Source organism: Vigna unguiculata, chromosome 3 (genome assembly GCF_037176805.1).
Source record: "Vigna unguiculata cultivar grain cowpea cultivar isolate G323 ecotype 2 chromosome 3, ASM3717680v1, whole genome shotgun sequence".
NCBI lineage: Eukaryota > Viridiplantae > Streptophyta > Magnoliopsida > Fabales > Fabaceae > Vigna > Vigna unguiculata.
In genome coordinates this window covers 55,280,008-55,295,570 of record NC_140794.1, presented here as the reverse complement: position 1 = coordinate 55,295,570, position 15,563 = coordinate 55,280,008, and the positions used below count along the sequence as shown (strand labels likewise).

At 32.3% G+C, this 15,563-nt stretch overlaps 2 protein-coding genes across 2 annotated transcripts; one reads left to right on the top strand and one right to left on the bottom strand.

Annotated features, from left to right (window-relative positions):
• The first annotated feature begins 1,904 nt into the window (after positions 1–1,904).
• LOC114175516 (subtilisin-like protease SBT5.4) lies at positions 1,905–8,037 on the top strand. Its single transcript, XM_085670787.1, has 11 exons — positions 1,905–1,985; positions 2,092–2,201; positions 2,289–2,386; positions 2,473–2,634; positions 5,154–5,268; positions 5,482–6,022; positions 6,172–6,269; positions 6,351–6,587; positions 6,672–6,786; positions 6,866–7,079; positions 7,178–8,037. Exons 1-11 carry the CDS (start codon positions 1,905–1,907, stop codon positions 7,729–7,731), a joined length of 2,325 nt encoding a protein of 774 aa, XP_085526913.1. The 3' UTR covers positions 7,732–8,037.
• A 223-nt stretch (positions 8,038–8,260) lies between these two features.
• Positions 8,261–9,276, bottom strand: ATPD (F-type H+-transporting ATPase subunit delta). Its single transcript, XM_028060730.2, has one exon. The coding sequence runs from the start codon at positions 9,161–9,163 to the stop codon at positions 8,420–8,422; it is 744 nt and encodes a 247-aa protein (XP_027916531.1). The 5' UTR covers positions 9,164–9,276; the 3' UTR covers positions 8,261–8,419.
• Positions 9,277–15,563: the final 6,287 nt, after the last annotated feature.

Below are 15,563 nucleotides of genomic sequence, written 5' to 3'. Positions count from 1 at the left end.
TTGTAAGTATATATGCAATTCAAAGTTACTCTTGTTTTTCGTGAAAAAAAAATCATTGTCTTAATAATTTAACTAATTTAGTTTTGATTCATAAAGAATAATAGAAGTGGTTTAATGTTTTACTTCGATATATGTTTTTTTTTTTTTCATAATAAGTATAGTATATCTATATTTTGTGAAGTGTAATTTTTGTCATGGTTTGGTGTAATCCCCATGCTTTTATATTCTTTTATTTTATTTTACTTTTTAATAAATTTTGATGTAATAATGATTGATGGACTTTAGGATGTTCGCATTGTTGAGATGTCAAAGTTTATAGTAACACCTAATATAATTTTATTTGAAAAATACTTATATAATATTTTAATTATAGTTATTGTATTTCATAAAAATGTTGTTGCGCTTTCACTAATCATTATATGTTCAGTATTATTCTTTAATATAGAAAGACAATAATATTTACTATATTCAATTTACAAAACCCCTTTTTTTTATCAAAATAGTAAAACAGTACATATATAGTATAACTTAATTTTAAGTTATAAAGATGTATTGAAGTAATTTGCGTATTTTTTACTATTATTAAACAAAGAGAAGGATAAAGATTATATAGATAGAAATATTGGTAAATAATAAATTATTGTTAGTATATTTTGTCTTCATTTCTTACATTTGAAGTTGACTTAAATATATTGTTCATATTTCAAATTTACATGGAGAATAATTAAAAAGGTGTTTAATATTATTTTTAAATTATTAATTACAAAAAGAAACTTTTAAATAATGACCAACTTTAGTTATTAAAAATATGTTTAGAAATACATTTTCTAATTAGAGACCAATTTAAAACTATTTTAGTTATTAATTTAAGAACCAATTATATTTTTTTAAACTAAAAGTTACTAATATTAGTAAAGATTATATGAATAGAAATATTGGTAAACAATAAATTATTGTTAGTATATTTTGTCTTCATTTCTTACATTTGAAGTTGACTTAAATATAGTGTTGATATATAAAATAATATTTATAAATTTACATAGAAAATAATAAAGGGCGTTTAATATTATTTTGAAATCATTAACTACAAAAAAAAATTCTTAAATTATATATAATTTTAGTGATTAAAAATATGGTTAGAGATCATTTTTTAATTAAAGAACAATTTATGAACCAATTTATAGAAACTAGTTTAGTTTATCAATTATAATTTTTTGAAACTATTTTAGTTATTAATAATTTTTAGCTTATAAATTGATATTTAAATTGGTCACTATAATAACTAATTAATTTTTGTCACTAAATTTGATTATTCTTCAAAAAATTTCTTGTAATGTAAATAACATGTAATATTACAATTATTTTTAATTATTAATTACGGGCAAATATTATAAATCTGATTTAGTTGTTTAATATTAAAAGTTAACTAATGTTTATATCTGGTAACTTTTAATATTAAAATTTTAACTTAAATAAATATATCTTAAAATGTTGCAACAGGGTGAAATTGAATTACTCTATAAACTAAATAAATGCAATTTGAATTACTTCATCTCAACAAAACATCTACAACTTCGAAAAAGAAAAACTATACTAATAATTCAAATATACCGTATTTCAAATTTTTTTATTTAAGTAATTACGTTTTTTTTTTTTGTATCTACTATTATGCAGATACAGAATAATGTTCATAACATTTTAATTTATGTTTCATAGAAAAGTGTTATTATCCATTCAATTCCTTTATTTAATAGAATATTTGCCTTAGAATCAATTTGGAGCATAATCGGGTGGACTTTGAATCCACATGATTTGGTTTCAGATACTGTGACATAATAACAACAGCTATATAAGAAATAGAAATCATAAACACATTTCAACAAACACCTTCATAACACAAAACAATGTCACTAACCATTTCTCATGTGTTATTATCTCTTATTTTTGGGGTTGTGTTGGCTGAACCAACTCAAGCAATCAAACAGGTAAACCCTGTCTCAAAACCCCACTCACACAGCTTATGATACTTTTAAAGTTTCATAATTTTCATATTTGAAGTAATTAATATATGTTTTGCTTTTTTCTTTTCAGTCGTATATTGTATACTTAGGATCACATTCTTTTGGTCCAAATCCTTCTTTGGTTGATCTTGAAACTGTCACAAACTCTCACTACGATTTTCTTGGATCTTACGTGGGAAGGTATAGATTTTATCCCAACTTTATGAAATACTTGTTGAAAAAAGCAATATAGATTAACTACATGTTTCTTGTTCTTGTTTTTCACAGCATTGAAAAGGCGAAAGAATCAATCTTTTATTCTTATAATAGATATATTAATGGGTTTGCTGCAGTACTTGAGGAAGATGAAGCAGCGAATGTTGCAAGTATGAGCATTTTATTCTGCAAAATGTATTATTTGAGAAACTGTTATTTTAATGTTGTAACTGTTGTTTGTGATTGATGCATGTAGAGCATCCCAGTGTGATATCAGTTTTCTTAAACAAAGAACGAAAATTGCACACAACACATTCATGGAATTTTCTTGGGTTAGAGAGAAATGGTGAATTCCCTGAGGCATCAGCATGGCGAAAGACATTGGGTGAAGATGTGATCATTGGAAACCTTGACACAGGTAAGTGATGAAATGAACCAATAATTTATTTTTTTGCTTTCGATTGCCTTATACAGTTTCCTTTTTAGCCTTTCCATGTAAATAATTTTGTTTAATTAATACAGGTTGATGATTTCAGAATTTTTTTTCTATGAATGCTGTTTGCAGGTTGATCATATAATACTTTGATAATATTACTAACTCTTAGTTTTAATTTAACTTTATCATAAAAAATCATTAACATCTTTTGTAATCATTTTTGCACTAATATTTATATTCATATTTGCTGGACAGATCAGACAAGAATAATGACTCTTTAAAAAGTGTATTTGTTACTTAATTAATTTAAACAATTAATGTATAATACAATGAAATATTAAAATTAAGAATAAGCCAATTAGTCATGAAGTAAGTGATTTGGTTATTAAAATTTAGACTGTCCCTTATTATCAATTACCTTGAGATAAATAATACGATCATATTGAATATATTATATTTTATCAAAATACAGATTTTAAAAATTAACTTTAATTTCAAAGAAAAAATTATTTTACTGCTGAAATATTTTGTCTCTCTATTGAAAAATTAGACGGACACATATTATCAATTACTTTAAGATAAATAATATGATAATATTGAATATATTATATTTTATTAAAATACAGATTTTAAAAATTAACTTTAATTTCAAAAGAAAATTTTATTTTACTATTGAAATATTTGGTATCTCTATTTTTAGATTAATTTTTCATGTACTATGCATTTTATAGATTTTTTTAAATTTTAACCTTTTAGATATATTTTAAGTATTTTAAATAAATTTGAAGGAAAAACATAAAAATAATCTTAAATAGAAAATTTACTTAATACAGCTGGATTCAAGTTAAATTCAAATGTTATAGTTTAAATTTTTTTATTTTAAAAATCTATTATTTTGTGGTTATTTTAAATTTGTTAATATATAATGATTTAAAGCTAGTATCTGGACTAACTTGACCTAGACCACACTAGATTAAGTTGAACTTGGCCTTGACTTATGTCAAATTAACTCGGGTCTCGTCAACTTTGCCTAACTTGGCCCAACTTGATTTCAACCTAATTCAGCCTTGTGCGGATTTGTCCTATCTCAACTTGACGTGTTTAAAGTTAACTTGACTTGACTTACCTAGCCCAGGTTACCATGGCCCAACTTAAACCCCTTCCAACTCAATTAGATGTGGACTTAGTTGACTCAAACTAAGTATGGAGTAACTAAATCAAACTTGAACTCAAGTTAACTTAACTTGACTTTAGCCCTATCTAACTCAACTTAGCCTTATCTATATGGATCCAAGCTAACTCAACCTTATCTAAGCCTTGTCCGCCTTAATTTAACTTGGGCCTCGCCTATTTCAACTCAACCTAGGTCTTACCAAATTAACCCGACTTAGTTTAAGCTAAACTAAACTTAATGTGGATATGTCCCAACCCGACTTATCATGGACTCAGGCTGAATTGGCTTAAATTGGGCTTGTTTTTTATTTGGCCTAAAGTGAGCCCGTCAATTTGATTTTGAATGGACTTGAGATTACTCAACTTTACATAGGCCCAAGCTTACTTGACCCAACTCAACTCAATTTGACCTACTTCAGCTCTTCCTCGACTTTGTCGACTTGGCTCAACTAGGGTTTGACTTGACTTAGCCTGACATGGACCGGCCTCAATTTGACCTAACATGGGTCAACCCTAATTTATCCTAACATAAGTTCAAACCAACTCAAATTGACCTAGATCCTAACCAACATGACACGACCCTGCTTAATTTAGTTAGATCCATCTTGGCCAACTTGATATAGTTTTATCCCAAATTAACTTGACTTGTGCTCAAGTTAACTAAGATTGACTCCAACTCGACCTAACTTTGGTTCCATTCCAGCGTAGCCTATATTTGATCTGACTTGACCTAATCTAATGTGAGTTTAGTCTAGCTTAGCGTGACTTAGTGTGATTGATCCAATTTGTTTTGGTTCTTTTTCAATCCAACTTTACATGACTTTGATCCAATTTAATTGAACCTTACATGAACTAGGCCCAACCTAGCCTAGTCTCGTCTTATTTGAGTGTGACTTAATTTCCGAACCAACTTAGACTTATCTTAATTTTGGATATTCAAAAGTTTAAAAAGAATATATATTCAACTATGTTTGGTTCAATTTCGGTTAAATGGATTAAATTCATTTAAACAAACATAAAATAATATGAATTTAGATAATTATGTATCGAATTTGAAAATTTTGACGTTATTCACACACTTATCCTAATATTTATTCTTTTTGACTTTGTTTGCGTGGTGTTTATTTTCCCTCTGCTCATTACATTTTTTGGTGTTCTGATATGTAATACCTGTTTTATGATAAGTTAACAGTTAAACTAAAGTAATCTGTTTTGCTCTTGGTACTCAAGCAATATAATACATTTCATGAAGCTCTTAACGTTCTTGCTTCTATTACTAGCTTATTTTAATAAATTCTCGTACCAATGTCAAAACTTTTGTGATACAGGTGTTTGGCCCGAATCCAAGAGCTTCAGTGACGAAGGGTTAGGGCCCATCCCAAAACGGTGGCGTGGAATATGTCAAACACATAAAAAAGCTCAAGATAAATTCCAATGCAACAGGTTCATTCTTTTTACTCTAGCTAATTTCTCCGAACAAATACTTCATGAACATCCCTTGTGGTGATGAGTTTTTCCGTGTTAATATGTGTTCGTTAAGTATTATTCATGAACTGGTATTTGGTGGCAAGGCATCGCTATTGCATCGTGAGGATATTCATTTGCTTAACTATGTCTGGTATTTTCATCAATGTGACATTTTTTTACCATATGCAGGAAGCTTATTGGAGCAAGATATTTTTACAAAGGCTACGAGGCAAAGTTTAATACAAAACTGAATGAGTCATTGCTTAGTGCACGTGACAACGAAGGCCATGGTTCACATACTTTGTCAACAGCTGGTGGTAGCTTTGTTCCTGGAGCTAGTGTTTTTGGCATTGGAAATGGAACAGCAAGTGGTGGATCACCAAAAGCACGAGTTGCAGCATATAAGGTGTGTTGGCCAAGTCTCGCGTTCAGTGGTGGATGTTTTGATGCAGACGTTATGGCTGCTTTTGAGGCAGCCATAGGTGACGGGGTTGATGTGCTTTCGGTGTCTTTGGGAACGGAGGCACAAGATTATTTCGAAGACGTTATTGCCATAGGATCCTTCCATGCAGTTGCCAATGGCATAGTAGTAGTGGCTTCTGCAGGAAATTCAGGACCTTTTCCTGAATCTGTATCCAACATTGGACCATGGATGCTCACAGTTGCTGCAAGCACAGTAGATAGAGACTTCGCTAGTTATGTTACACTTGGTGACAACAAAATCATCAAGGTATAATTTTTCTAAAACCTTGTCTTTCTTCTCATAGGAAAACATGTATCTTGAGCTTTTGCCTTTTTTTCATTTTCAAGCCGAACATTTTCAATATCAATATCAAGTACAGTCAGAAATCTACCCTCTTGTCTTTCTGTTATTGTCAGGGAGGTAGCCTTTCAGAGCATGGATTATCATCTGATGATGCGTACCCATTGATTAGTTCTGTAGAGGCCAAATATTTCAATGCATCTATTTCTGAAGCGTAAGAACACTCATACAAACTTGACCTTCTAAATTACCTTAGCATTGGGGATGTTCTTCTGTAATTCAGTCCTTGTTGCAGACTTAATTGCCAGGATGGAACTCTTGATCCTGAGAAGGTGAAGGGGAAAATATTGGTCTGTTTTGGAGATAAATTAGCGACTAATGTGGAAGCTATCAGGGTAGGCGCCGTTGGGTTGCTTTTGCTTAATGAAAGGAATGCAGGGAATGAAGTTTTACCCCAACCCTACTTGCTTCCTGCTGCTAATGTTGGCTTTGATGATGGCAATTACATTTACAATTACATCAGCAGCACCAAGTAACTTCCTTCCTCACGCCTCAGTTTTTATGAGCTTTGATTTCTGGATTGGAACTTTTCTTAATTAACATTTTACATTATCAGGTCTCCTACAGCTTATATTTCCAGAGTGAAAACAGAGTTGGGTGTGAAGCCAGCTCCGAATGTGGCTTCATTTTCAGCAAGGGGCCCCAATCATATTGATCCGGCAATCCTCAAGGTTCAATTGTTTGATTTTGATGATCGTATCACCAAATGTAAAGTGATCGTATGAGTGTAATTTTTGGTTTCTGTTTCAGCCTGATATCACTGCACCAGGATTCAACATCATAGCTGCTTATACCGAAGCCGTATCTGCTACAGGTCTAGAATCTGACACACGAATAACTCCTTACTTTTTATTTAGTGGTACTTCAATGTCATGTCCTCATGTTGCTGGCCTTGCTGGGCTGCTCAAAGCCCTTCATCCTGATTGGAGCCCAGCTGCTATAAAGTCAGCAATCATGACCTCAGGTAAAACTATATACACAGGCCTTACATTTTACACGCATGTAGAATTTTACATTCATATTCTTGCACACCCTAATCATAACATTTCATGCATTTTGCAGCAACTTCAACAGATAACTCTAGAAAACCTATCCAGGACTCGTCATTGAACGAGGCAACTCCATTTGACTATGGTGCAGGGCACATTAAACCTAACAGTGCTGTGGACCCTGGACTTGTATATGACCTGAATATTACTGATTATTTGAACTATTTGTGTGGTCGTGGCTACAACAGTTCCCAGCTTAAGATGTTCAACCACAAGCCTTATACTTGTCCAGAGTCGTTCAGTTTAGCAGATTTCAATTATCCAGCAATCACAATTTCTGAGTTTGGCCCTGGACATTCTGTGAATGTCTCTCGAACTGTCACTAATGTTGGGTCCGGAAGCACGTATAGAGTGCGCATCAAAGCGCCACCACATGTTGAAGTTTCAGTCGAGCCTAGGAAACTGAGGTTTAAAAAAACGGGTGAAAAGAAGGAGTTCAGAGTGGCATTGACTTTGAAGAAGAAAACTGAAAGCACCACTGATTTTGTATTCGGATGGTTGACGTGGACTGATAAAAAGCACCATGTTAGGAGTCCCATTGCAGTTAACATGACACAAGTGAGATGAGATTTATGTTGCTGCTGTATTTACCCTGCCAGTATTTGGAGGGGTGTTTTCATCCATTGTTTTCTTATCTCTGCAATAAAAGTTGTGTTCAATTGTAAAACTAAGTAGAAAAGTGGTTGTTTTATGTGTTTGTCCCTCTTAATTCTAAAGCCGTTTTTATTATGCGTATACATAAAAAAATTTAAAAAGTAAGAAAGATGTGGAGATAAGTAAGAGATGATTCCTGATACAACAATCTGTAGGGAATTGAAGTAATCGATTTTGTTCCTCGTCAAACATGCTGAACCTTGAAATATGTTGTAACTAAATAGAATTGTACATATTTGCGATGAACAAATCCTCAAATACATTTAAGATTGTATTTTTTCTTTCAACCCACGGATCAAAGGAAGTAAATGAATTGTAGCATTTGAATTATGGTTCCTCCCGCTGAAACAGTCTCTTCACGGGGTTTATTGGATAAGGTCTAACGATGTGATTGAATTGTCATCAAGAAGTGGAGTTCCCAGATAAACTAACGTGAAAATAATTCAAGAAATAAAGGCGAGGTAAGTATTATAAGATTGCAGAGAGTGTGAGAAATCGTTCATCATATCTCATAGATTACATACACATTATACTTAGCCCAAAAATAATAGGAAACGAAATGGAATAGAAAAAGATATGACGATAGAGAAGGTAGAGAGGGTTATACGGCGAGTGTGATATCACTCAACTCAAGCTGAGCAGCAATGTCCTCAAGCTGCTTCCTGACGCTCATGTCAATCAATTTGGAGCCAGAATTGCCGTATCTCACAGTGAAACCGGCCACCAAACTAGGGTCAAGGAGGGTCTTGATCCTCACGTTTTTGGCCCCAGTCAGCTTCTGAACCTGCTTCGCGATTTGCGCCAGGTGCTGGGACTCCAACTTCACAACCGAAGTCACCACCGCCAGCTCCGTGTCGGTCAACTTGTTATACACCAATTCGAACTCCTTCGCTATCTCGTTAATGAGATCGATCCTCTGCGCGTCCACCAGGATGTAGAGGAAGTTTCTGGTGTGCGGTTGGAACGCCGAGGACTCGGCGATATCGTCCACCAGCTGCCGCTTCTTCTCCACGTCCAGCGTGGGATCCGCGAAGAAGTCCGACACCGTCGAGTCCGAGAACAGCTCGCTGATTTTCTCGATGTCGGCGGCGGTGGCGTCCAGCGTGCTGTTGCCGCTCGCCACGTCAGCCAGGGCCTGGGCGTAGCTGGAAGCCACCGTGGCCGACATTCTGGCGCCCGCGGCGCCGTTGGAGCGGCGGGTGGCGGCGGCGAGCTTGAGCTTGAGGGCGGAGAAAGTGGAACGGGGAAAGGAGACGGTGAGCGCGGGTTTCTGGGAAAGGGACTTTCCGGGGATTAGAACGTGTTTGGATTGAAGGGAAGCGGTGGGATGCTGCAAGGACGCCATTTTTGCGGTGAGTGAGGAATGTGCGTGATTGTGTTGTGAATTGTGATATCTCTCTTTTTCTTTTGGTTTTGTTTTTTGTTTTGTGATGGTGTGGAGCAAGTGAAGGGGCTCTTGGAGGATTGAGAGGATCACTGTGGCCTCTTATCTCAGGGATAAGATAATCAACTTTGGACACGTGGACGCCTATGTGTGGAAGAAGGACCTTTCTCGTTTCTGATTTGGATTTTTTTATTTTTTTTAGAAAATAATGTTCGGACCAGAAAAATTAAGACGAAGGCCACCACTGGATGAAGTTTATCACCGTATCTTGTTTTTGATTAAGTGTCATTTCAGCTAATCTCCCTTTCACATTTCCAGCATCACATTGTTCATCATTTTCTCAATCTAACATTTCAACAACGTTAGGATGGTTAATAGTTCATTTATCAGTAACAAACTCTTTTCCAAAAATCAAAAATCAAAAAGTAACATTGATGTCTGCCTATAATCTGTGTATTGGGATAACTCTACGTATAAAAATGAACATTTTTTAAATTTTCATAAATAAAAACTAGATAAATAATTCATTTACAGAAGAAAATATAAACACTAACATTGATGTATTATTCGAAACAACTTAATGATCAACTCTTTTTCATTATCGCAACCTAAACCACTTCGATTTAAATTACCATAACATATTAATGAGTTGTCTTTAATCTGTTTATCGTATATTCAATGCATGGTTTGATCTTAATTCTAAATCCGTGAAATTTATTCTCCAGTTTTATTTCAGTGGATTTGTAAGGTACATGCTTTGAATTGTACACTGTCACATCTTTAACCTTAATTTACAAATTCGATCGATACATAAATAAGCGTTTCATTTACCTTCATTCGACCGGTGCATGCAATCCATTGTTCTCTTGGGATTTTGTTACATGCATCTTCTAGATTTCATTTTTACATTACCAAGTTAAAATTACGTAATATTCCGTCTAATGTATTATTTCAAATATTACGTCCACTAAATAAATATGTTAGGAATCACATCTCAAACTTACTTCACTTTCACAAAATCAGTTTATAAGATAAAATATACATTCACTTATATATTATAAAATTATTTTATCTTTAATCGATATGACACTACACATTAATGATTAGAATTAAATGTTCAAGAAACACAAATCTTGTTAGGATATGTTTTAATTAGGAATCTAATATTATGTTAGGGAGTGAACTTTAAGTCTAATTCAATTCTATAAAATCAACTAAGATAAGATTTGCACCCATTTATATATATTATAAAATTGTCTTATCTTTAATTGATGTGAAAATTTCAACAAAACATATTAAAATGAGTTCAAATTATAACATATACCATGATATAGATGCTCCGGATCCTTTAAAAGAAGTATAGAAAATAAGCCAAAGTTGTAGAAAAAATTAGGTTAAATAAAATTGTCAATTCATATTTCTATTAATCCACTCGTTCTATGTTTTTGTTGCCGATTTTTCCTACCAAACCTCACTTTTCTTAATTGTATTAATCCATGTAATGTTTTTAACTATGACATTATATATATATATATATATATATATATATATATATAATATTTAATTAAAAATATGAATTTTTAGTACTTAAATAAACAATAAAATTTAATCAAAAACTCTACTTGAAGACTTAAAACAAAATTAAACATATTTGTTAATCATAAACTGTCGTAACCGAAATCGCGACGGAAAGGCAAACCGACAAAGAAAACGGGTTTTAAAAAGAGATTGGGAGTCGCCACCACAGTTATTTTTGGAAAACTATGGAAAAACCATAAAAATAAAGCAAGTCTGCGAAAAACCATATTTTGGATTCGGGAGTCGGTTACGCGCAGGGAAGGTGTTAGCACCCTACCGCGCCCGCCCGAGGGCGGTACCTTGAATTAAAAATGCAAAGTTAATGTGATTTTCAAAATATTAATTTTCCCCAAAAATAATAAGACAAAAATATTAAAAAGAAACAAAAAAATATTTTTTTAATTTTTTGGGCCCGACAAGGATTGACCTCGGTCCTACGTATTCTCATTAAAAATGAGAAATCAGGGTTACGTAGTTCTTTAAAAGATATTTAAAAAAATAATTGAGAAAAAAAGATTTGATTTTTGTTAAAGGTGAACCTGACAAGGACTGGCCTTGCTCCTAGGTATCTCACGTTAGAGAATCAAGGATCACGTAGTTCTTAAAAAAGACTTTTTGCTGAAAATGTTGATATTTTTGTATTTTAAAAAATTTTGTATTTTTTTTGGTATTTTTTGAATTACTTGAAAATATGTGTCATACGACGCGAGCGGTCGAGCAAACATTAAAAGAGAAAAAAAAAAAAAACTATTTTTGGTATTTTTGAAAATGAGTGTCACACGGTGCAGGCAACCGGACAGACACAATAAAGCAAAAAAAGAACATTTTCCGTTTTTTCTATTTTTCTATTTTTTTTTTATAATTTTTATAATTTAAAACATTTTTGTTTACTCTTTTTGTTTGAGGAAAAAAAAATAGATAAATGACAAAAAAGGATAAAAGAAAATTTAATAACAAAAGGACAAAAGTGAAAGAAAGAAAAAAAAATTAATAATAATAATAGGGTGCATGAGTAATGTGTGAGGTGCATGAAGTAAACATAAAACACAGGCCCAAAACAAGATAAACATAAACAGGGTTGCAAGGTTATTAATTATGGTGGTGCACGAAGTAAAACATGAAACAAGGGTGACAGGGGGTGCAAGGTTAGTAAATATTAGGGGTACTCGCAGACAAAATTAAAACAGGGGTGCGAGATAAAGGAAAAAGGGGGTGGCAGGGTAAAGCATGAAACAAGTGTGGCATGGGTGCGAGGTTAGTAAATATCAGGGGTACTCGCAGCAAAATTTAAAACAGGGGTGCGAGATAAAGGAAAAAGGGGGTGCGTAGAGTAAAATGTGAAACAAGTGTGGCAGGGGTGCGAGGTTAGTAAATATCAGGGGGTACTCGCAGCATAAAATTAAAACAGGGGTGCGAGATAAAGGAAAAAAGGGGTGCGTAGAGTAAAATGTGAAACAAGTGTGGCAGGGGTGCGAGGTTAGTAAATATCAGGGGGTACTCGCAGCAAAAAATTAAAACAGGGGTGCGAGATAAAGGAAAAAGGGGTGCACAGAGTAAAACACGAAACAAGTGTGGAAAGGGGTGTGACGTTAGTAAATATCAGGGAGTACTCGTAGCATAAAATTAAAACAGGGGTGCAAGATAAAAGAAAAAGGGGTGCGCAGAATAAAACAAATCCAATTTTTCAAACCCTAATGAAGTGAGCTCTCCTTCACAAACACAAACAGCTCCTTCCTCATCACCGCAGACCACCACCACGACTCCAACAGCAACCGCCGTCACTGCACGTCCCACCACCGGCAAAAGACGCCGCCGCCGCCGCCGGTCGCCGTCGAAGGTGTCGCCGGCTAGAACAAGCCTCCCGAATCGCCTCTTTTCTTCCTTCTTCCCCCCGCGCGACCACATGACGGCACCACTTCCCTTCACGCGAGACACCAACTCCCCGGTCTATCAAAGCCGCCGGCGACGGCGCTAAACCATACCAGAAGCGACGCCGGCCTCCGAGGTGCTCCAAGGTTCTTGAGCCTCTTCCCGCACGAGCCACACCGGGTTTGGAAGCTACGCCTTCGAGCCTTACTGCCGCGCCCCAACTGTGATCAGAGCCGCCATCACTATCCCCTTTCGACTTGTGCTTTACTCCGAATTGTGCTGGGTTGTGATGATGAATTTGGAGTGTTGTATTGTGTTGTTTGTGGTGTATGCAAATTCGGGTGGTGTTTGTATTTGTGTAGGTGGAATGGCGTTGATGATTCACGGTGGTATTGGGTTGGGGTTATGTGTTGTTGACATTGTGAGGACGACTCTTGCCGATCTCTTCAATCTCTCTTTACCCTCTCAAAGATGTTACTTTTCCTCTTTTGTAGTAATGTTTCCCTGTGTTTGTTTTTTCAATTTGATTCTCCTCTGTGTGGTTCATCATGAATTCCTGATGCCTATATTTCTTTAGCCATGTGAGAAGTGGAAAGGGGTTGCTTCCTGCAACATGGCTACCCTATCTCCTATCCACCATAGACACCATCTTTCCATTGATCTATGCAATCTTCTCTCTCTTATTATTTTTTTTAATCTATTTTATTTTTTCTTAAATAATAAAAAATAAAAAAGGAATATAAAGAAAATTGTAAATAAAATAAAAATAAATAAAATAAGATTAAATCAAAGAAAATAATAATAATAATAATATAAAATAAAATAAAACAAAATTAAATTAAATAAAAATAGAATAGAATAATAATAATAAAACAAAACAAAACAAAATAAAATATAAAATAAAATAAAAAATAGAATAGAATAATAATAATAAAAGTAAAGTAAAGTAAAATAAGATGAAAAGAAAAAAAAACAAAATAAAAGTAAAATAAAATTATGAGGAAAAAAAGTAAAATACATTATAATCCGGACAAAAATAGGTGTTGACATAAACCATAAATGCATTAAACAAACCGTTTATACATTAAAAATTCTTAACAATTTAAATGTTTACTCGCTATACCGTTATACAAATAAATGGGTGAATTCAAACTCAACTGATACGTTTATAAATTATACATAACTGCGTTAACTAAATTGAAAATGTATTACTTATAATTATACATTTTCATTTATTTTATATGTTTAAATGTATTCTACAAATTGGATTTTTTTTTATTAAACTTTTAGCTTTTTAAAATTCACATATAATAAAAAATTTGAACATAATTTCTAGAAGTTACTTACCTGCATTCAGTTTTAAATATTAAATAATTTGTTAATACTAATTTCATCTTATTAATTACTCATCTTTCAATTTTAGTTTATCTTTATTCTTATTAACTATATTCAAGAGTACTTTTATAATTAATTACATAACATAAATAAAAATCTTACATATCAATTAAATACCATGAAAACAAATTAATTTTGTTGGCAAAATAAGAAGATGAAATTAGTTGTAAGGTTTTGATAATGATAAAAACAATAAACTTTAAACAAATATTGAAATATTTGTAATTTATATTATAAAGTTGACTAAACCTTTGTAATATGTTCATAATAGTGAAAATGTGTATGGAGGACGTAGTTTAGTAAGTCACAACGTTCGCACAAAATCACTATGGGAAAATGTATGTTCGTGAGAGAAGGTTTTTAAAAAAAAAAATATGGAATAATCAATTATCGATTATTACTAGCATTTGCAACTTGACATTTCAGTTACTTGACCTAATTTTCAAAAGTTTATATATATTAAGTTAAACTAGTTTTTTTTTTTTTTGTGAATCAGAAGTTTAGTGTTGTGTTAGTAAAAAAACTATGTGAGTGTTTGAAAAATGGGTTTTGAAAATTCTAGAGTGATAATTTTTACTAAGTAAGTTATTTAGAGATTGAGTGTTATTGTTGCATGGAAAATTGTTCATTCCTCGTGGATTCAAAGAATATGATTTTTTTTTTTATCTATTATGTGAATTAAAAGAGGTATTTCCATCATTTGTGTGATTTAGAGAATATGTTTACCTTTTGTAGTTTTTAATCTTGTGGCTTGAAAGATGTGTGATCTAAATCTAAACTTTCTATCTAGAATTGTAGGTGTAATTTATCTGAGTGATTGAGTTAACATATGAATCTATGTCTTTCTTATTCGTATTGATATAAATATTCTGTGTCAATTTTTTTTTTACCTACTTTCTTTAATCCGTAGTTATATTAAAGAAAAAAAATTTAATTAAACATTAATTTTTTTTTCTTTTGAAAAGATTTTAAAGTATTAATTTTTTTAACTAAACCAATTTATCCTCTTAGTTTTTGTCCACACGAAAAATCTGTTACGTGATCCTAAACAACTTTTACGTTTCCCCTAAATCAAATTTAAACAAATTTTTAAGGAGTTTCACTTAAATATAATTAGTCAAAGTGAAACTATTTATAAGTCTTATTTAAATCATATAATTATGTTTTCTACATAAGAATAATTAATTAAAGGAATTTTACCCATAAATTAGTTTTGCAATTATCTTAATTCTCCCAAGTGAGTGAATTATTATACATTATTATTTTTTTTTTTACTTTTATCTGCTAATTTCAATTAAAAAGTTAACGATGAAAGAGATAGGTTAAAAAAATATTAGAAAAAAATTCTTTAAAATGCTTGTATTAAAGATAAACTCTATTAATTAATTATGTTAAGAAAATGTCTTCAGAGATCAGAATAAATTTGGTTATTTTTTTATTGTGTATCTATTAAATATATTTTATTTGTTGAGTACTTAAAAAAATTGTTTTTAATTTTATCATTATTATTTTTTAATTG

What these genes read in the sequence shown, in the direction of transcription:
- LOC114175516 (XM_085670787.1), top strand. Translation starts at nt 1,905, where the DNA reads ATGTCACTAACCATTTCTCATGTGTTATTATCTCTTATTTTTGGGGTT. An exon ending in CAACTCAAGCAATCAAACAG is followed by an intron (nt 1,986 to 2,091) that starts GTAAACCCTGTC and finishes TTTTCTTTTCAG; the next exon opens with TCGTATATTGTATACTTAGG. An exon ending in TTGATCCGGCAATCCTCAAG is followed by an intron (nt 6,787 to 6,865) that starts GTTCAATTGTTT and finishes TTTCTGTTTCAG; the next exon opens with CCTGATATCACTGCACCAGG.
- ATPD (XM_028060730.2), bottom strand. Translation starts at nt 9,163, where the DNA reads ATGGCGTCCTTGCAGCATCCCACCGCTTCCCTTCAATCCAAACACGTT.